At 41.9% G+C, this 21,679-nt stretch overlaps 1 protein-coding gene across 1 annotated transcript in view; it reads left to right on the top strand.

The window, feature by feature from the left end:
• The window catches only part of BMX (BMX non-receptor tyrosine kinase), a 70,665-nt gene that overhangs the window by 13,183 nt on the left and 35,803 nt on the right, over positions 1 to 21,679 (top strand). Inside the window, exons 4-8 of the mRNA XM_006835611.1 lie at positions 6,169 to 6,288; positions 9,251 to 9,315; positions 14,968 to 15,143; positions 18,828 to 18,899; positions 19,812 to 19,865. Of these exons, the coding sequence (XP_006835674.1) occupies positions 6,169 to 6,288; positions 9,251 to 9,315; positions 14,968 to 15,143; positions 18,828 to 18,899; positions 19,812 to 19,865 (487 nt within the window). The remainder of the gene's footprint in view (positions 1 to 6,168; positions 6,289 to 9,250; positions 9,316 to 14,967; positions 15,144 to 18,827; positions 18,900 to 19,811; positions 19,866 to 21,679) is intronic.

Below are 21,679 nucleotides of genomic sequence, written 5' to 3'. Positions count from 1 at the left end.
TTTAACTAAGGGAACAACATCCCTAAAGCCTACTTCAGTGTTTATTGAACACCTACTCTGGACCAATTGTGCTAGGTACTTTACATCTGTTATCTCAGATCCTCCCAATGACTCTGCAAAGTCCTTATTATTACACCTATATATTTCCTTGAGTCCAGGTTATAAAGGAGGAGCCAGATTCCCTTGGGATTAGAATAAGAAATCCTCAAAATGAGCATAAAATCAAGAGGAAATAGTCAAAACTACAAATAGAGACAGCCTGGAGACTTTTCTTGAGCTCTTCTGTTGTATTTCAAGACAGGTTCATTTGTTATAGACACAACATTGCATTCCAAAGTTAGAGTTTCATTTCTTTGGATTAAACATGGCCCTGTGCCCATGACCTTTTCCCAACATTCAATTGGTCACAATGTGTGACTTGCATGTTGCTGTGATACTGGAAGCTATGTCACCAGTATTTTAAATACCAGCAAGGTCACCCATGGTGGACAGGTTTCAGCTGAGTTTACAGATTAAGACAGACTAGTACGAAGGAGAGGCAGACTACATCTGAATGTTTAGCCACTGACAACCTTATGAAAAGCAGTGGAACACAGTCAGACAGAACCAGAATATTGAATAAGTGACACATGATGAAGAGCACTAGAATACTGTCAGATAAAGTGCGGGAGAAACATGAGGCTTTCTGTTCCCATAAAGATTTACAGCCTCGGAAACCCTGTACAGGGTTAGTATGAGTCAGAACCTACTCCACGGCACATAGCCACCATCACCAGTGTTGAAATAGGAGCCCCTCAGGTTGGAAGACACTCAAAACAGAACTAGGGAAGAGTTGCCTCCTCAAAATAGAATTGACTGTGATGACGTGAAAGGAGTAAAGTTTTCAGGACCTTCATTTGCTGAGGGACACAACTCAAAATCAGAAGAAACACCTTTAAACATCCATTAATAATCGGAACATGAAAGGTATAAAGCATGAATCTAGGAAAATTATAAAAGTGAAATGGAAGGCATAAAGATCAATATCCTAGGCATTAGTGAGTTGAAATGGACTGGTATTGGACATTTTGAATCTGACAGTCATATGATTTACTGTGCCAGGAATGACAAATTGAAGAGGAATGACGTCACATTCGTCATCAAAAAGAACATTTCAAGATCTATCTTGAAGCATAATTCTGTCTGTGACAGGATAATATCCATATCCTTAAAAGACAGAAGATTTAATGCCACTATTATTCAAACTTACCGACCACTGAAGCCAGTGATGATGAAATTGAAGAGTTCTATCAACTTCTTCAGTGTAAAATTGATCAAACGTGCAATTAAAATGTATTGATTATTACTGGTGATTGCAATGCAAAGGTTGGGAACAGAGGAAGGATCAATAATCGATAACTTACGGCCTTGGTGATAGAAATAATGCTGGAGATCACATGACAGAATTTGGCAAGACCAATGACTTCTTCTTTGCAAATACCTTTTTTAAACACACATGGACCTCACTAGATGGAATACACAGAAATCAAATTGACTACATCAGTGGAAAGAGGCGGTGGAAAAGCTCCCTATCATCAGTCAATGCAAGTTCAGGCTGAAGCTGAGAAAATGAAAGCAGGTCCACGGGATCCAAAATATGACCTTGAACATGCTGTTGTTGTGTTGCTAAGTGTCATTGAGTTGTTTCCAACTCATAATGACCCTGTGTAGGGTTTCCAAGTAGCGACTGGTGAATTTTAACAGCTGATCTTGCAGTTCAAACCAACCTTGTGGTTGTGTGCTTATCGTACAGTGCCACACCAGGACCTTGAGCATATCCCACCTGAATTTAGAGACCATCTCAAGAACAGATTTGATGCATTAGACACTAATGACCGAAGACCAGAAGAGTTGTGGGATGACATCAAGCACATTACACAAGAAGAAAGCAAAGGGTCATTAAGAAGACAAGAAAGAAGGAAAAGACTAAAATGGATGTCAGAAGAGACTCTGAAACTTGCTCTCCCGGCTAGAGATGCTAAAGCAAATGGAAGAAATGATGAGGCAAAAGAGCTGAACAGAAATTTCAAAGGACAGCTCAAAAAACCCCCCACAAAGTTAAGTATTACAATGAAATGTGCTGTTCCCAAAAGGGAAGAACACACTCAACATTTCTCAAGCTGGAAGAACTGAGCAAAAAAATTCAAGCCTCGACTTGAAATATTGAAGGATTCTATGGGGAAAATTGAGTCCTGGTGTGGTGTTGTGGGATAAAGCACTAGACCGCAAGGTAGGTTTGAACCACAAGGTTAACAGTTCAAATTAACCAGCTGCTCCTGGGAAACAACAACAACAAGGGGGAAATATTGAAAGGGGCAGAAAGCATTAAAAGAAGGTGGAAGGAATACACAGAGTCACTGTACCAAAAAGAAATGGTTTGTGCTCAAGCAATTCTAAAGATAGCGTATGATCAAGAGCCAATGGAAGTAAAAGAAGAAGCCCAAGGTGCACTGAAGGCATTGGCAAAGAACAAAGCTCCGGGAATTAATGAAATACAGATTGAAATCTTTTAACAAACTGATGCAGCTCTAGAGGCACACTTTCATCTATGTCAAGAAATTTGGACAACAGCTACCAGGCCAACTGATTGGAAGAGATCTGTATTTGTGCCCATTCCAAAGAAAGGTTGCCCAATGGAATGAGGAAATCATTGGGCTATATCGTAAATATCACATGCAAGTAACATTTTGCTGAAAATAATTCAAAACAGCTGCAACAGTATATTGACAGAGGATCAAGCTGGATTCAGACAAGGACATGGAAAAAGGGCTATCCCTGCTGAAGTAAGATGGATCTTGACTAAAAACAGAGACTACCAGAAAGATGTTTCCCTGTGCTTTATTGACTATGCAAAGTCTTTCGATTGTGTGAATCGTGATAAACTATGGACATGTCAGAGAATGAGTATCCTGGAACACTTAATTGTACTCATGAGGAACCTGTACATAGACCAAGAGGCAGTTGTTCGAACAGAACAAGGGGACACTGAATGGTTTAAAATTAGGAAAGGTGTGCACCAGAGTTGTATTCTTCCACCATACTTATTCAATTTGTACCCTGAGCAAACAATCCAACAAACTGGATTATATGAACAAGAATATGGCATCAGGATTGGAGGAAGACTGATTAACAACTTGTAATATGCAAATGATACAACTTTGCTTGCTGAAAGTGAAGAGGACTTAAAAAACTTACTGAGGAGGATCAAAGACCACAGCCTTCATTATGAGTTGCACCTCAGTGTAAAGAAAACAAAAATCCTCTCCACTGGACCAATAATTAACATCACGATAAATGGAGAAAACATCGAAGTTCATTTTGCTTGGATCTACTATGAACACTCATGGAAGTGGCATTCAAGAAATCAAATGATGTATTGCATTAGGCATATCTGTAGCACAAGACCCCTTGATGCATTTGAGTTGTAGTTTTGCAGAAGAATGTTAAAAATACCATGGACTGCCAGAAGGACAAACAAATCTATGTTTGATGAAGTACAGCCAGAATGTTCCTTAGAAGACAGGATGGAGAGACTTCTCTTATACTTCAGATACATTATCAGGAGGGACCAGTTGCTGGAGAATTACATCATGCTTGGTAAAGTGGAGGGGCAGCGAAAAAGAGGAAGACGCCCCCACCCCTTAACAAGATGGACTGGCATCGTAGCAGCAGCAATGGGCTCAAGGTTAACAAGGATTGTGAGGGCGACACAGGACCAGGCAGTATTTCATTCTGTTGTGCATAAGGTTGCTATATGAGTTGGAACTGACTGTACTGCACTTAACAACAACAACATCCTCATGTTTTTTATTTTATTTTACTCTGGTGAGATACATAAGAAAAAAAGTTTGCCATCATAATAATTTTTAGTGTACAAAATCAAGTGATGTTAATTACATCCACCATGTAATTAATCACTACCCAAACAGTAATAACTCCAATCCCCTCCTCCCTCCTGCGTTGGCTAATTTATCACTGAGAAACTTTGGTCTCTATGCATTTGCCTAGTCTAATATTTCATGTAAGTGATATCATACAATATCGAATATATTTATGGTTAATTTTTTAAATGCACACACTCCTAGAAAAGTAGTTCCATGTTATGGATTGAAGTCTGTCTCCCAAAATATATGTACCCTATACCTGTGAAGGGAGTCCTGGTGTGGCACTGTGGATTAATGCACTGGACTGAGAGGTCGCTCTGAAACAACAGGTTGGCGGTTCAAGCTTACCAGCTGCTCTTAAGAAACCCTACACAGGGGTGCTATGAATCAGAACTGACTCAACGGCACTTCACAAAAACAGCAACATACCTGTGAATGGAGTTCTGGTGTGGCACTGTAGGATAAGCACTCGACTGAAAGGTCAGCTTGAATGGCAAGGTTGGTGGTTCAAACTCACCAACTGCTCCTTGGAAACCCTGGGCAGGGTCACTATGAGTCGGAACCCACTCGACGGCACTTCACAACAACATACCTGTACGTGTGCCTCTGCATGGAAATGTGAAGATGCCTTTGAAGATGTTATCAGTTAAGTTAACATGAAGTCATACTGGACCAAGGTTGGTTCTAATCCTTCATTACTGGTATCCTTATAAAGGACAAAAAAACACAGAGAGACAGGGAGAGAGAGGAAAGAACATCACATGACCCTGCTGGAAGGGAAGGAACCAGAAGGTACCAGAAGCTGAGAGAGAGCCATGGAACAGATTCTCCATCAGAGCCTCAGAAGAAATCCACGTGACTTCTAGAACGAGGAGACAATGTATTCTTGTTGCTTAAGTCATCCACTTGGTGGTATTTTGTTATAGTAACCCTAGAAAACCAAGACACCCCAGAAATCATTCATGCATGTTTTACTGTAAGTATGTCAGTACCATGAAAGAGAAAGAAGGAATGGGAAAATGTTCTCGATTTAAGGGAAACTACAGAGACCAGATAACTAAATGGAGGTGTGATTCTGAATTGGATCCTGGATCAGAAAAAAAGAAAAGATAGCATACTGGTTACGAGTCAGGCTGTTAACCTCATGGTCAACAGTTTGAAACTACCATCAGTCCTGTGGGAGAAAGGAAAAGTTTTCTGCTCCCGTGAAGATTTAAGAAGGCCTTGGAAACCCTATACAGGGTCACTATGTCGGGCACCAACTCAACAACTATGTTGTTGTTAAGTGCCGTGGAGTCGGTTCCGACCCATAGCGACCCTGTACAGGGTTTCCGAGGCTGTAAATCTTTACGGGAGCAGAAAGCCTCATCTTTCTCCCGCGGAGCGGCTGGTAGTTTCGAACTGCTGACCTTGCGGTTCACAGCCCGATTTGTAACCACTATACTACCAGAGCTCCTTTAAACAACAATAGCACAGTAATAATGATAAGAAGAGGAAGAAGAACTACATATATACAGAGAGAAAGAAACAAAGCAATTGTGGCCAACAGTTAACAGTTGAGGAATTTAGATAAAGGATAAGAGCCCTGGTGGTGCATTGGTTAAAGCAACCGAAAGAGCAGTAGTTCAAACCTGCCAGCCTCTCTGTAGGAGAGAGCTGTGGCAGTCAGCTTCCGTAAAGATGGCAGCCTTGGAACCCCCATGTTCTTTAGGATGCTGTGTCAGCATCGATTCGACAGCACACAATAGCAGGTAAAGGGTATATGGATGGCCATTTGACTCTTCTTGTAGCTTTCCTGTGCATTTCAATTTTTCAAAATTAAAAAGTAGAAGGTAATTATAAGCTTGTTAAAAGGTTCTTTATTTCTTGCTAAGATCTAGCCCCACCCTCTCACCTCCTTCTGCCACCATCAAACACCTAGTACCCTAACCCACTCACTTCCTTTGAGAATGTATTTCTAAAGTCCCAATCTAAAAACTAAGCTGTATATGAAAATTTTTTTACTAATTAAAAAAAAAACAACAGTGAGCTGTTATTGAGTCATTTTCATTGTAAGCATGATTAAGCATTTCTTCTTCTTTTTGGCTGATTAACTTCTGAGTGAAAGACGTATATCCTTCGGGGACCAGCCTGGTTGCTGGCAAAATCAGGTTTCCATTGTTTGGTGATAACAGTGCTTACCAAATGTTTCTTCTCTTGGGCCAACGTTTGCTCACATCTTGTTTTCTTTCTGCCTGTTCCCTAGAGATAAGGGGCAACCCCCATCTGCTGATCAAGTACCACAGCGGGTTCTTCGTGGATGGGAAATTCCTGTGCTGCCAGCAGAGTTGTAAAGCAGCCCCCGGATGCACCCTCTGGGAAGCATGTAATGTGACCCCTTTGTTGGATTGGACCTGGGTGGATGGTGCCCCGCTAGGAAAACAAAATCTTTCAGATGGGTTGCCATCATGAAAATCCAGCCTGGCAAATATAATCTGACAAATAAGATCTAATTCTAGGATTAACTGAGTCGTGTATATTAAAAACAAAAAATAATATGAACATCTGCCATTCTCGCATCTCATGGAAAACATTTTAAAATGTAGGATCATGAATAACAAGGAACTAATTCGTCTCACAATTATCTCTGGTTTAAGATCAACTCTGAACAGGTAGAATGTGATGAATGTATACATCTCTGTAGGCCAAGCAGCTGACATTCCTATTAAAAAAGGCCAAGCAGCTAGGATTCCTATGAAAAAAGGAACAATTTCTTTTCCTAAAAATAATAAAAATCCTAAACGAAAAATCCCAACGTTCCTAAAAGAAATAAAAGGATAAAATGTAGGTAACACTTTTAATCATCATATATACCAAAATGAGGCATGGTTGGTTACCTTTGAAAAGATCTATTAAAATGTTTGTTGACTTCTTCAGGACATCAAGAGAAAGGTTTACTGTAAAGGAAACTCAGCTGCTACTAAGAGTCCTAGTTCTAGTGAAATGAGGGACACACTGAGAGATATGGTAGAAGGAGCCTTGTTGAAATAGCAACAAAGGCTGCCAGTTTGAAGCCACTCAATGGCTCCTCAAGTGACAGGCCTACTCCTGCACAAATGACAGCCTAGGAAACCCTATGGGGCAGTTTTATTCTGTCACATGGGTTCCCTATGATTTGGAAACATTTGATGGCACTCGACAACATAGATTTTGTTGTTGTTGTTATTGTTAGGTGCCGTGGAGTCGGTTCCGACTGATAGTGACCCTGTACAGGGTTTCCGAGGGGAGCAGAAAGCCTCATCTTTCTCCCGCGGAACAGCTGATAGTTTCAAACTGCTGACCATGACATTAGCAGCCTGATTCATAACCACCACACTACCAGAGCTCCTTAACATAGATTTTAGGAGTGTATAATTGTTTAATACCATGACATTTTTGAAAAAGAACTTAATTTGGTAACATTTTTACCAGTTTGGATGAAATCTGACTGAGTTCTAGGGCCTTTAAGTAATTGAATGAGATCACATGAGGTATGTGAACTGAAAACACAGACACACCCTTTACCTGTGTAGGCACCTGGCAATCATGTTAATAATGTTACTCCTGGTAAATTTCCACCCAAATCAATGATACATATTCCATCTCAACTAGCCTTTGTGATGAATTCGTATTAACCTCAACTAAATCACATTGTCCTTTACATTCACGATTTAGGGTGATTTGATGAACTCCATAGAATTCACATCTGTGGATCTTCTCTCCACTGTGAGGGGCTGAGGAGTAAGGTCTTCTTAGAGCATTAAGCATTTGCCCCATTGACTCTTTCTATTCTGACATTGGGACCCAGAAGGTTGAATTCCAGTTAGGACTTTGGCCTAGCTCCCTGGGGAGGAAAGGGAAGAAGACTAGAGTGTACTACCTTTGGATTTTCTTTCCAGGCTCTATGTTGATGGTACCTGACATGTATCCTGGGTACCAAAGTCTCTTTTGCTAGCCTCTTAAGAAAACTACAGAGTTCAAGCTCACAATGGTGCAGCAGTGGTTAAGTGTTCGGCTACTAGTCGAAAGGCTAGTGGAGAAAGATGTGACGGTCTGCTTCTGTAGAGGTTTACAGCCTTAGAGACCCTGTGAGGAAGTTCTACTCTATCCTCTCGGGGCCCTATGAGTTGGAATTACATGACAGCAATGGGTATACAAGTATAATTCATTCCTGTGACCTCCATCACTGAGCAACTGGGTAGCCATGGCACAGGAACTAGAAAGGACACAGCTGGGGGTCTTTGCTCCTTTCTGTCTCCAAGATGTCCTGGTCCACCCTTTTTCCAGGGTATATGGTCACATGTTGACCATATCCTAGTTTGTTTGGGAGAGTCCCATTCTGTGACCAATATTCCTGCATAATTATTAAAAGTGTACCATTTTACTGTCAAAAGTGTCCCGGTTTGAGCAATAAACCATATGGCCACTCTACTTATAAAGTGTGTGGCACTTTGGATAAGCCCTTGACTGCTAACCACAAGGTCAGTGGTTCAAATTCACCAGTTGGTCTTTGGAAACTCTATACAGGGTCACTATGACCCAGAACTGACTCAAAGGCACTTAACAACAACATCGCCTTCACACCCACAGCCTAGATATCTAGCTACATCTGGGAGTAGAAAGAGAAATCAGCAATTATCCTAAGAATAGAAAAAGAACTTGCAATGGATTTGTTCACTTGTTTCTTAACTATTTATTGATCTCCAAGAATGATGTGGCATTGTAGGATAAGCACTGGACTGCTAACCACAAGGTTGGCAGTTCAAACCCACCAGCTGCTCTCAGAAACCCTCTATAGGGATGCTATGAGTCAGGACTGACTCGATGGCACACAACAACATATGTTGCTTAGATGCTGAGACTTGACAGTTATTTTTATCAGAACAGTTCAATTCTTAACATCAGCTCATGCTATTAAATACACAACTACAAAAATGGGTGTGATCGCCTCAAACAACAGTGATTCAGATGCCTGGTGTGGGCCAACCAAAGAGGAATCAGACGTGGATTCTGACCCTACTTGATGAGTTTAGATATCTGTGACTCAAATGCTAGGTGGAAATGAGTTATAAATGATAAAGGAAGTTGAAGTATTTCAGGCAGATTTGGGAAGACATTGATAATCTCTGGTTGAAGACTGGTGTTTGAGTTGGTGTTCTACACGAAGGGTACTGCAGCACTCCAGATGTTGGATCTAAATCTTGGGGACTGTTCACATAAGTCGGCTCATTCTCTAGATTGATAGCATTGGGTGTTTTTCTTTGTTGAATTTAAAGTTCCTTCTGACCTTATTTGGTTTTACTTCCCAGATGCTGATCTGCACATTGCAACCAATGAAGAGAAGTTTAGGCCTCCCTTCTTCCCAGAAAGGGTGGTAAGTCAACATTATTATTATTATTATTAATTATTTGTAATCGAGATGTATTAGCTAAACCATACTCAAAACTAGAAAATGTCGGATTGGTTCTGACTGTTCAGCAAAGAGAGAAAAATCAGAGGTATGACACTATTGGATAAGCATTGGACTGCTAACTGCAAAGTCAGTGGTTCAAACCCACCAATTGCTTCTCAGAAACAGGGTCATTAGGAAATGGAACCAACTTGATGGCACTTAACAACAACCAACAGCAATGACCATTTTCAAAGGATGGATTCCAGTATCAAACCATTTTACCACTTTGTTTTCAATTACTCGACTGGGTCTTTTCTCAACCACTAAGCAATGTGTGGCTCTGTAGGATAAACACTGGACTGCTAACCACAAGGTTGATGGTTCAAACCCACTAGCCCCTACTTGAAACCCTATACAGGGCCACTATGAGTCAGAACCGACTCAGTAGCACTTAACAATAAGCACATAAATACCAAAAACCAAAACCAGTAAAACAAACCTGCTGCCATCAAGTCCGAGGCTGTAAATCTTCATGGCAGCAGACAACCTCATCTTTCTCCCTTGGAGAGGCTGGTAGGTTTGAACCACTGACCTTGTGGCTAGAAGCCCAATGCCTAACTCATAGCACCACCAAGACTCCTTAAAAGACACAGGTCCATGTGGGGAAAGCTCTTGAGAAGGTATCCAAGTATAACATGCAGCTGTTATCAGCTGTTACTCCTCCCGGTGTGGCACTATAGGATAAGCATTAGACTGCTAACCACAAGGTCAGTGGTTAAAACCCACCAGTAGCTCTTGGAAACCCTATAAAGAGTCGCTATGAATTGGAACCGACTCAACGGCACACTACAACAACAAGAACAACAACAACACCAGAATGTCCAAGACTGCCCTACATAACTGTCCTGGGATTCCCTAGGGCAAAAGCAGAAAACAACTAAATCCTTTCCTTTCATCATTCCTTTAAGAACCATTCAGTGGGCTTCTTCTTTGTCCTGCTTGAAGTCCTGAGAACAGTCCCTACATTGACCTATCCAATGCCATCATCCCAGGACTCCAAATGCCATTCCAAGTAAAAAGCACTCTCCTCCATCTAGCTCGGGTCTCCATCAACTGGCCACCCATATTGGGGCGGGTGCCCTGTGGAGGCTGACAGTTCACACCTTTCAGGGGTAAGGCTCAGAAAGATGGTGTCACACTCACTGGTGACTGATGCCATCATGATTTGCTGATGATGACACAGTTTCCCAGTGCTGCTTCGTTATCTCGTGGGGGATTTTCATGAGTTTTCCAATGGAGGGCATCTCCAAATGCCATTGTATGACCGAGGAGATGCCTTGACCCAAAGCTCTTAGGTTTCCAGTCTTCAACTCTTCTACCAGGTCAGTTCAACCATTTGGGGGCAGAGTTCCTTTCAAGATGGCACACAGCCAAATCCCTCCCAAGGGTGGAGTTGGTTTACAGGAAAACAAACAAAACCTTCTGCTCTGCCTCCTTGAGTTCATTGTTACAGCTTCCTGCTTTTAGATCCCCTAGGCAGGTCCCAATCTCCTTAAATGTCAGCTGCTCTGAACGCTCACCTGAAACTAAGGGAGAATCTCCAACCACCCATCAAGTCTATAGTGTCTTGAATAGTTATTTTCAGCCATACACATTCACACACAGTTATCTCTTTCTGTCTAAGTAAAACTTTCTCAGTATGAGTTTTATGAACCAACCTGAAGAGTAGTAAAAAAATAATAACCCACTCTTTTGTTTTGTTTTTACTATGGGGGACATTGCTCTTTTGATCTGGATACCTGCTTCAGTCCTGAGGCTTGAAAAACACTGCTCTATGATAATGTCTAAGGCGCTCTGGTAGCGTAGTGGTTACGAATCGGGCTGCGAACCTTAAGGTCAGCGGTTCGAAACTACCAGCCGCTCCGCGGGAGAAAGATGAGGCTTTCTACTCCCGTAAAGATTTACACCCTCGGAAACCCTGTACAGGGTCGCTATGGGTCGGACCCGACTCGATGGCACTTAACAACAACAACAACAACAATGATAATGTCTGGAGTCCTGGGGTGGCGCTGTGGGTTAATGCGCTGGACTGCAAAGTCGGTTTGAACCACAAGGTCGGTAGTTGAAGTTCACAAGCCGCTCCTCAGAAACCTTACACAGGATTGCTATGAGTCAGAACCGACTCGACGACACTTATCAACAACAATAACATGATAATATCTAAGAGCAATGTACAGACTAGGCAAATTAATCTACACAAACAGAAAGTAGATGACTGGTGGTCTAGAGCAGCAGATGGTAGTGGGGATACTGAAATGGACACAAGAAATCTTATTGGGGTGATGGAAATGTCTGAAAACTGGATGGTGGGAAAGTTTGCCTAACTTGATCAACCTACTAAAAAGCCATTGAACTGTGCACTTCTAAAGGGTGAGTCCTGGTGGTGCTGTGGGCTAAGTATTGGGCTGCTAACAGCAAGGTTGGTGGTTCAAACCCACCAGCCATTTTGCGGGGAGCAAGATGTTTCCATAAAGATTTACAGTTTCAGAAACTTCAAGAAACAGTTTGAAGGGTCATGATGAGTCCACATCGGTACAATGTCAGTGGGTTTAAAGGGTGAGCTGTATAGTATGTAAACATTGGTTTTAAACAAATCTAAGATCAGAGAATAATTTCAGAGCCAGAAACCCTGGCATCTTGTCTCTGGTAAAGAATTATTTGGCAAATGTGTTGGAAATGATCAGTCAGGCAAATCAGTGGCCAAGGGTTTTGATTATCAGCTGCCTAAATGAGCCTGGGATCCAAGAGGGAACTGGGAAAAGTCTGCTTTCCTTTGTTTCGTTCTTACCGGAGAACTCCAGTAAAGGGACTACTTTCCTGTGCGGAGGAAATAAATAAAGTCAGCTGTGCAGCTATTCTGTCCAGATTTCCGTTGAGGGAACTTTCCACTGTGTTTATCTTTGGAAAGAAACCACCACACAGTTCATACATAAATAACAGAGTTCTGCATAACTAAACTTTTCAGGATATCAAGGTCTCAGCCAAATAAACCACATATCCTGAAAGAAAGAAAAAGAAGGTTAAGTGTGTGTGTGGGGGGGGTGGTGGGGAGGGCGGAATAGTCATCTTCAGAGATGGTATGTAGTTGTACGTGAACTTTTAATCAAAGTATAACATGCACTTAGAAAAGTACATAAGTCTTAAGTGTTCAATTTGATGAATTTTCATAAACTGAATACACTGGGACAACCTACATTCAGATTAACAAACAGAACATCACCAGAATCCCAAATGCAAAAAAACCTACTGCCATAATGTTGATTTCCCACTCACAGTGACCCTATAGGGAAGAATAGGGTCCATAGGGTTTCTGAGACTACATTTTCATGGAGTATCTTTCTCCCACAGAGCAGTCTGATGGGTTTGAAGATTTTGGTTAGCAGATCAATGCTTAACCCACTGTGTCCTCAGGGCGCCTTCACCAGGATCCCAAAAGCTGCCTCATATTCCCTTTTAAGTCACTGCATCCTGCCAAGAGCAATCGCTACCCTAATATATCACACCATACATTGCCTGGTTTTAATGTTTATATAGATGGAATCCAAATCTGTAGACTTTTCTTGTCTGTCTTTTTCAGTGTATGAGATTTGTCCATTTCTTGGCATGTGGTTGTAGTTTATTCTCATTACCATCTAGCATCCTCTTGTATGAATAATTTCCTTTGCTGCTGTAACAAATTACAACAACCTTAGTAGCTCAAAGAAATACAGATTTCTTCTCTTTTAGTTCTAGAAGTCAGAGACTAAGATGGATCTGCAGAGCTGTGCTCCTTCTGGAGATCTAGGAGAGAATCCATTTACTTGGTTTTCCCAGCTTCTAGGTAAAGTGGAAAGTTGGAGAAAAAGAGGAAGGCCCCTGATTGGCACAGTGGTGGCAGCAATGGGCTCAGGCGTGGTGACAATTGTGAGGTTGGCCCAGAACTGGGCAGTGTTGCGTTCTGTTATGCATAGGATTGCTATATGTCGGTACCAACTCCATGGCTCCCAGCAATAACAACAGAGAGTACCGACCTTTTTTGGCTTGTGGCCCCTTCTTCCATGTTTATAGCCAGTGGTGTAGCATCCTCTTTCCTCTCTGACCTCTGTTCTTACATTTTTATGTTGTTAGATGCCATCAACTCAATTCCAACTCATAGCAACTCTATGCACAACAGAACGAACCTTGCCTCATCCTGTACCACCCTCACAATGGTCGTTACGTTTGAGCCCTTGTTTGTTGCCACTGTGTTGATCAATCTCATTGCGGGGGGTCTTCTTTTTCACTGTGCCTCCACTTCACCCAACACGATATTCTGATAATATGTCTGAAGTATGAGAGACAAAGTCTGGCCATCCTGGCTTCTAAGGAGCATTCTGGCTGTCCTTTTTCCAACACAAATTTGTTTGTTCTTCTGGAAGTCCATGGTTCTTTTAATAGTCTTCTCCAACACCATAACCTACTTATAAAAAGCTTTCTGGTTCCACAGGGCCCACTTGGATAATCCTTAACATCATCACATATTCACAGGGTCAGGGATTAGGACATGAACATCATTGTTGTTGTTAAGTGCCATCGAGTTGATTCTTTACCCATAGCAACCCTGTGTAGGGTTTCCAAGGAGCAGCTGGTGAGCTTGAACCACTGACTTTGCAGTTCAAACGACTTTGCAGTCTGACGCATTAGCCCACAGCGCCACACCATGACTCCTTGATGTGTATTTAGGTAGTTTCTAGTTTTTATCTAATTGAAATGATTCTTCTGTAAACTGTCTTGTATATGTCTTTTGGTTTCATAATACTATTGTTGTTGTTGTTGTTAAGTGCCGTCGAGTCGGTTCCGACCCATAGCGACCCTGTACAGGGTTTCCGAGGGTGTAAATCTTTATGGGAGTAGAAAGCCTCATCTTTCTCCCGCGGAGCGGCTGGTAGTTTCGAACCGCTGATCTTAAGGTTCGCAGCCCGATTCGTAACCACTACGCTACCAGAGCTCCTTTCATAATACTATTAGGTATACAAATAGAATTTCTGGAACATAGGATTTGTGCATATCCAGTTTTAATGTTATTGTTGTTGTTCGGTGCTATCGAGTTGTTTCCAACTTGTAGGGACCGTATTATGCACAATAGAACCGAACACTACCCAGTCCTGTGCCACCCTCACAATTGTTGCATTTGAACCCATTGCTGCTGCCACTGTGCCAATCTATCTCGTTGGGGGTCTTCCTCTTTTTCTCTGTCCTTCCATTTTACCAAGCATGATGTTCTTCTACAGAAGGTGAAGGTCCCTTCTGTTAATGTTCAAAGTTGTACTACTTTATACTCCAGCCAGCAAAGCACGAGCAATCCAGTTGCTCTATATCCTCACCAATATGTTGTATTGTGTCTTTCTCTCTCTCTCTTTTTCTTTCTTTCTTTCTTTCTTTCCTTCTTTCCTTCTTTCCTTCTTTCCTTCTTTCCTTCCTTCCTTCCTTCCTTCCTTCCTTCCTTCCTTCCTTCCTTCCTTTTGAAATCTAAGAGCTGTTATGTTTTGGTTGTGACTTCACACTACATGAACCTCTGACTTCTTGTGATGTATTAAAATCTCTTGTTCTCCACAGCTAAAGATTCCTCGGGCAGTTCCTATTTTCAAAATGGATGCACCATCTTCAAGTACCACTCTAGCCCAGTATGATGGCAATTCCGAGAAAAACAATGGCTCCCAGGCAAATGTCAACATGCGGTACAGCCCACGGGAAGACTGCCCTGACTGGTGGCAAGGAAGAAAACTGAAAAGGTAAACCCCAGCTTTCAGGCTGACTGTACTGAATATAAAGTAGGCAAGACCCACCCCTGGCTTGGACCTCAGCATCAATACATTCTCCCTGAAAACATTCAATGCTCAGCCCAGAAGCCTGCGAAGCAGAGACCCCAGTGAGGCTCAGCAATGTAGCCTTCTCACTTAGCGAATGATCCAAGTAATACTTGGGCATTTTATTCCATCCCCTCTGCTGCCTCTTTCCCCTAAATAAGTTCACGTTCTAGAACACAGAATCTTTGACACAGAACCTTTTTGATGAGAGCGCTTACAGTGAGCTTATTTTTGTAATATGCTTTTGATGTCACTAGACAAAAGCTGGGTAACATTCCAGGTAGGGCCATGGATACGCTGATTAAGTTATCTCAGCCTAAGGATTTTACCCAATGCCAGAATTAAAAGAACTCTTGAAAGTAATAACCAAATTGTATCTGTCTCTGGGGTCTGGCACTGAGCCTGATCTACAACCAGGGCTCAATAAATGTTGGATCAAATAGAGAGATGAGTATAGATAAAGCCTGGATTACTATACTCTTCCTTATTTGCTGCCTCAGATCTCTCCATCACATTGTCCACTGGACCATCTTCTCACACCGTTACCAGCATCCTGCAGTGTACCAATGTCCGGCTTTTCCCCATATGCATGCATGAATAACTATGTGTCTCTTCTCTTTTTCCTCCCGTGTCATCTTATTTCTTCACTTGGACCTAAAGCAAATGCCTCACTGTACCAATGAAACAGCCACACGGCCCTATGGAAATTGGAAAAATGTTAACAGTATTCTTGCTGTTGTTGTTTACAGTGTCACAAGTTGGGGTCCCTTCCATTGCTAAGTGGAACTAGAAGCCAAGTGTAGTCTTTTTCATCTAGTGCCTGAGGGGATGTTGTTGTTGTTAAGTGCCATGGAGTCAGTTCTGACTCATGGTGATCCTGTGATTCCCAGGAGTGGCTGGTGGGTTTGAACCACTGGCATTGCATTTCAAACCAACCTTGAGGTCCAGTGCTTAGCCTACATTTATTCACCTGCAGTCTAGAGTTCCTGTGGAAGGAGAATGTCAATAAGCCTGAACCAAGGGGAGTGGATGTCATGTTCACTTTGTAGCAGGTTCCCTCTCCTACTGGCTTTCAAATAAATAGCCGGAATGCTTGGTCCCGCTGAGGTGGCTGCAGAGCTATCAACTCCAGGATTGCCACATGTTGCTGTTAGTTGCAGTTGAATCAGTTCTGACTCGTGGTGACGCCATGTTTGCAGAAGAGCATTGCTCCCTAGGGTTTCCAAGGCTGTGACCTGTTGGAAGCAGATCGCCAGGCCTTTCTTCTGAGGCACCTCTGGGTACATTTAAACCAGCAATCTTTAGGCTAATAGTCAAGCACTTAAATGCACTGCTCATTTAGATTTTTTCTATATTGTAATTTAAAAATATTGCACCAAAACATAATTTAAGTACTGAGGGGTTTTATTTATGTCCCTTAAATTTTGCCCCCAAGTCCAGTGTCTCAGTTACTTCATCCTAGTCCTGACCTTGGAGTTTTTGCCTAGAGCTTCAGATGGCTAGCTATTCAATAAAGGATGGTCACATGAGCAGCATTGCATCTGTGAGTGAATTAGGATAATCACGGAAAGATCTTTACGCACTTGAATCTTATAACAAAGCAGCCATATTGTCAGATACTTTGGATCAGTTTAGTTTGATGGCATTCTTACTATCTTCATTGAACTACTTTTCAATCTTCTTTCTTTTCTGATAGTAACATAATGTGTAGTCCTTTGACAGTATCCAAACATTGCAGAGCATTCCATGCGCATACTGCCAAACGTTTTAAACCCATGCAGCTAAGATATAATTACTTGTCATAGTCTTTTTTTCCACTTGCTCTTTTCAGTCAACATCTTGATCATTTTCCCCACTTAAATTCATGAAGAGCTCTGGTAGCGTAGTGGTTACGAATCGGGCTGCTAACCTCAGGGACAGCAGTTCGAAACTACCAGCTGTCCTGCGGGAGAAAGATGAGGCTTTCTGCTCCCATAAAGATTTACAGCCTCGGAAACCCTGTACAGAGTCAGAACTGACTCCACGGCACATAACAACAACAATAACAAATGCATCACTAAGCAGTCCTGGTTTGGCGCTCTAGGTTAATGTGCCGGACCACAAGTTCGGTTTGAACTGCAAGGTTGGCAGTTCAGTCACCATCCACTCCTTGAAAACCCTACACAGGATCACTATGGGTCGGAACCTACTCGACTGCATTTAATAACAACATACTTCACTATAAGGAGCCCTGGTGGGGTAGTGGGTTATACATTGAGCTGCTAACCACAAGGTCAGCAATTCAAAGCCACCAGCCACTCTGAGGGAGAAAGACGAGGCAGTGTGTTTCCATAAAGATGTACAGCCTCGGAAACCCTATACAAGGTCACTATGAGTTAGAACCGATTTGACGGCATACCACCACCACCACCACCACCAAACCTTAGCATTTTTATTAGACGATTCTAGTACATGGATAAACCTAGGTTATGCACCGTTGATAAGCATCTTAAAACCAACAAGAAGGCTTAATCCTTTTTTAAAAAAATCAGTAACCAGTTGCCAACAAGTCGACTCCAACTCATGACAATCCCGTGGGTGTAACCTTTTTGGGCAGTAGATCTCCAGGCATTTCTTCCAAGGCATTTTTGGGTGGATTTCAATGCCCAACCTTTCAGTTAGCAGCTAAGCATGTTATCTATTCACGACACCCAAGGACTGATTAAATTACGTAGTCTGTTAAAAATAAGAGTTTTCCAATGAAGGTATGGAGTCCTGGTGTGCTGCCGTGGATTAATGCGCTGGACTGCAAAGTCGGTTTGAACCACAAGGTTGGTGGTTCAAGCTCACTAGCTGCTCTTTGGAAATCCTATACAGGGTCGCCATGGGTTGGAACAGACTTGATGACTCTTAACAACAACAACAATGAAGATATGAATTTGAAAAGGTGTCCCAGCTGGCAAGGCTCTTTGAGACACTAGGAAGGAGGTATTGTAGCATGCAGGGCTTTCTGCAGGCACTTCTGGAATGCCAAAGAAACATTTCCTTGTTAAGGAAGCCTGGCACCATGAAGTGTGCTTTTGAAAAAAGACTTTGGCTATTAAGGTAAACAGGAAATAGGTCCTACATTCCAGATAAAACAACCTCTGGACTTTAAGAAGCAGCAACTCCCTCGTCCTCTGCTTACTATCCCAAATTGTAAAGTGGAATCATGGGTGATAAAGTCCTGCATGTCCATCTGTGTGATATTTTTGAGACTTGTCCTTGTCATCACCACAACAAAGAGAAAAGTAACTTATTTTCAAACATACAAATGACAGAATGCTTGCATTATCTATAAGCCTATCAGGGCAAAACCAGTCAAAATGATGTATTGATTCCATTTCTTCATTGTCTGGAGTCATTACAAGCTCCTATTAACAATTCCCTTTTATTTAGGAACACGGGTCCAAACAACTGGTCTTTATCCATGCAAGGAATGTAAATATGACTCATGAGTTTAAAGTGTCAAACCAAGTGAAAGGTGTGGGTCAGAATGTTAACTAAGGCCCAAATAGATCAGAATGTAATGACATTTGACATTCATGATTTGTAAATAAATACCAATGTAGGAAATGTGTCTTTTTGCAGCAGTGAAGATTTAGCGGGCACTAACCAAAGGGAAAGACAGTTTGTAAACCAGAGTACCTCAAAGATCTCATGGTAAGTCCAAATCAGATATTTCTTTGCATGTCTGTATCGGCTTCTACTTGTAGGAAAGCAAACCCAATTTGCAATCATTTTTCAACTAAGCTTTACATTTAAAGTAACTGTAAACCAAAGAAAACATGTAGTTTGCCTCTCTACATCATTATTGTTGTTAGCAGCCGTTGGGCTGGTCCCTGATTTATGCAGTAGGTGGGTCTGAGTTGATGATGTTTGGGATACAGTCGTCCTCACCTTGATTTCCTCTCCATCATTCATGATATAAGAAGCCCTGGTGACACAATGGTTAAGCAAAAGTTGGAGATCCAAACCCACCCAACAGCTCCTGGAGAGAAAGACCTAGTGATATGTTTCTGCAAAGGTGACAGCCTAGAAACCCCTATGTAACAGTTCTACTCTGTCACATGGGTTGCTATGAGTTGGAATGGACTCAACAGCACCGAACAACAACAATATTCATGATATACACAAGTGTTAGCATGAACCTTAAGACACCTGATTCAGGTATCTGTATTAGGAGGAAAGTCATCCCAGAGTTGGATAACTCCTCCCTAAGAATAACCCCACATGCAGTCAGAAGTATTTATTTCATTTTATTCCACATGGGCACTAGCTTTCATTTCTATCATCAACCCACTCTACTGGAAGGATCAAAGCAATCCAAGTTACTGGGTGCCTCCTGGGGACCCTGGTTTCAAAGAACCATTCTCTCATTACTACGCATGAGCCTAAATTTGGAGCAACCCTCTCTCTTCACTTTGCTGATACCTCTCAAGCACAAAAAGAGAGACTTAAGTCTAACCTGTATTTAGGTGGATAAAGGCAGGGAGGGATTTGCTTTTGCACTTTTAGGCACTCACATTATTTTCTGGTGGCTTTAATATTCATGTTATTTGCCCTTTTCTTAAGGGGACTCCCTGAGTCAAATTCATCTGAAGAGGAGGAAAACATGGATGACTATGAGTGAGTGTTGGAAGCCATGAGTGTTTCCATTTTATTCCTCAAAGACAGAATTGCTGGGGAGGCTGTATATCTACATGGGCAAACTCATATGAGTTCTGGGTCATTTATCTAGATGACGAGTGACAACGAACTAGAGAATTATCACACCTTCACTGGGTTTGTCATATGCCCTGTGCCCTTCCTTCCGTTTCACTTTGTCATTGCAGACATAGGACAAATGAATGTAGATATGTTATTTCAGCTAATTCCTTATTCCCTGGGGATCTCTTTGGTCAGAATGCCTTTTGAAGATGCTTACTAACATTAAACCCGATTGTTTTTGAAGTTTTTAAATATGTAGTAATTTTACAAGGTACCACAACTGAGACTGTTGAATGAGATGGGATTTATGCTGACACATTCCTATTCTTTGAGTGCTCTTGTCATTTAACATCCAAATTGGTTGTTCATTTTAATTTTAATTTCATTTGAATCCCGCTTTACAGTGGGAGCCCTGGTATTGTAATGGGTTACAAATTAAACTGTTCACCACAGAGTCTGTGGTTTGAATCTACCATTTGCTCTGGGGAAGAAAGATGAGGCTTTCTGCTCCTGTAAAGATTTACAGTCTTGGAAACTGCTTTGAGTCGGAGCTGACTTAACGGTAGTTAACAACAATAATAAGAAGGCATAAAAGATTGTAAAGGCATTTAACAACAACAACACAATACATGAAACTGAGTAGGACCAACACAAAACCAATGGTGGTTGTGGTTGTTAAATGTCATCAGTCTGTTTGACTCAGAGCGATCCTATACAGGGTTTCCAAGAACCACCTACAGCATCACACCAGGACTTCAAAGCAATGGTTGTCATTGTTGTTGTTAAGTGACATTGAGTTGGTTTCAACTCACAGCTACCCTGTATAGGGTTTCCAAGGAGCGACTGATGAGTTTGAACCACTAAACTTGATCTTAGTAGTCCAGTGCTTATCTTACAACACCACACCAGAACTCCCAAACCAATAGATGTTGTTGTTAAGTGACATTGAATTAGGTCTGATCTATAGCGACCCAGTATAGGGTTTCTGAGGAGTGGCTGGTGGGTTTAAACTGCTGACCTTGTGGTTAGCAGTGGGCTTATTCTATAGTGCCACACCAGGACTGCCAAACCAATGGTTGTTATTATTAAGTGCCATTGAGTCGGTTCCGACTCATAGCCACACTGTATAGGTTTTCTGAGGCATGGCTAGTGGGTTTGAACCACCAACCTTGTGGTTAGCCATCCAAAGGCTTATCCTACAACACCACACCAGGACTCCAAGGTAGTGAATCTTTAATCCTGGCATTTAGTCTTTAGCATGTAAATTAAATTGGAAGTATTTCTTGGATTTGAGAAGGACAGATCTGACCTTTGTATTCTCAAGATTCAAATGATTTTGAAAATCATTGAGATGCTGAAGGGAGCTGAGGATAAGACGGCTGCAGGGACTAGGGACTTCACACATTGCACTTGGTGCCCCCAGCTTCCTGCTTACCCTCACAGGGACTTTTGTTTTACCACCATAACTTCACTAGCAACTCAATTCCACTCAGTTAACGACTGAGGCACTGAGTTTTTGATGTAAGAAACATGCCTTGTGGTTAGGCCTTTGCTGTTCTGAAATGTTGTTGCTGTTAGGTGCCATAGAGTTGGCTCCAACTCACAGCGACCGTATGTACAATAGAGTGGATATACTGCCTGGCCCTGCACCGTTCTCATAATTGTTGTTAGCTTGAGCTCATTGCCACTACCGCTGTGCCAACCCATCTCCTTTTTTATCTTCCTCTGTTTCA

The sequence above is a fragment of the Chrysochloris asiatica genome, unplaced genomic scaffold (genome assembly GCF_000296735.1).
Source record: "Chrysochloris asiatica unplaced genomic scaffold, ChrAsi1.0 scaffold00018, whole genome shotgun sequence".
Classification (NCBI taxonomy): Eukaryota; Metazoa; Chordata; class Mammalia; order Afrosoricida; family Chrysochloridae; genus Chrysochloris; species Chrysochloris asiatica.
This window is presented reverse-complemented; position numbering and strand designations above follow the sequence as displayed.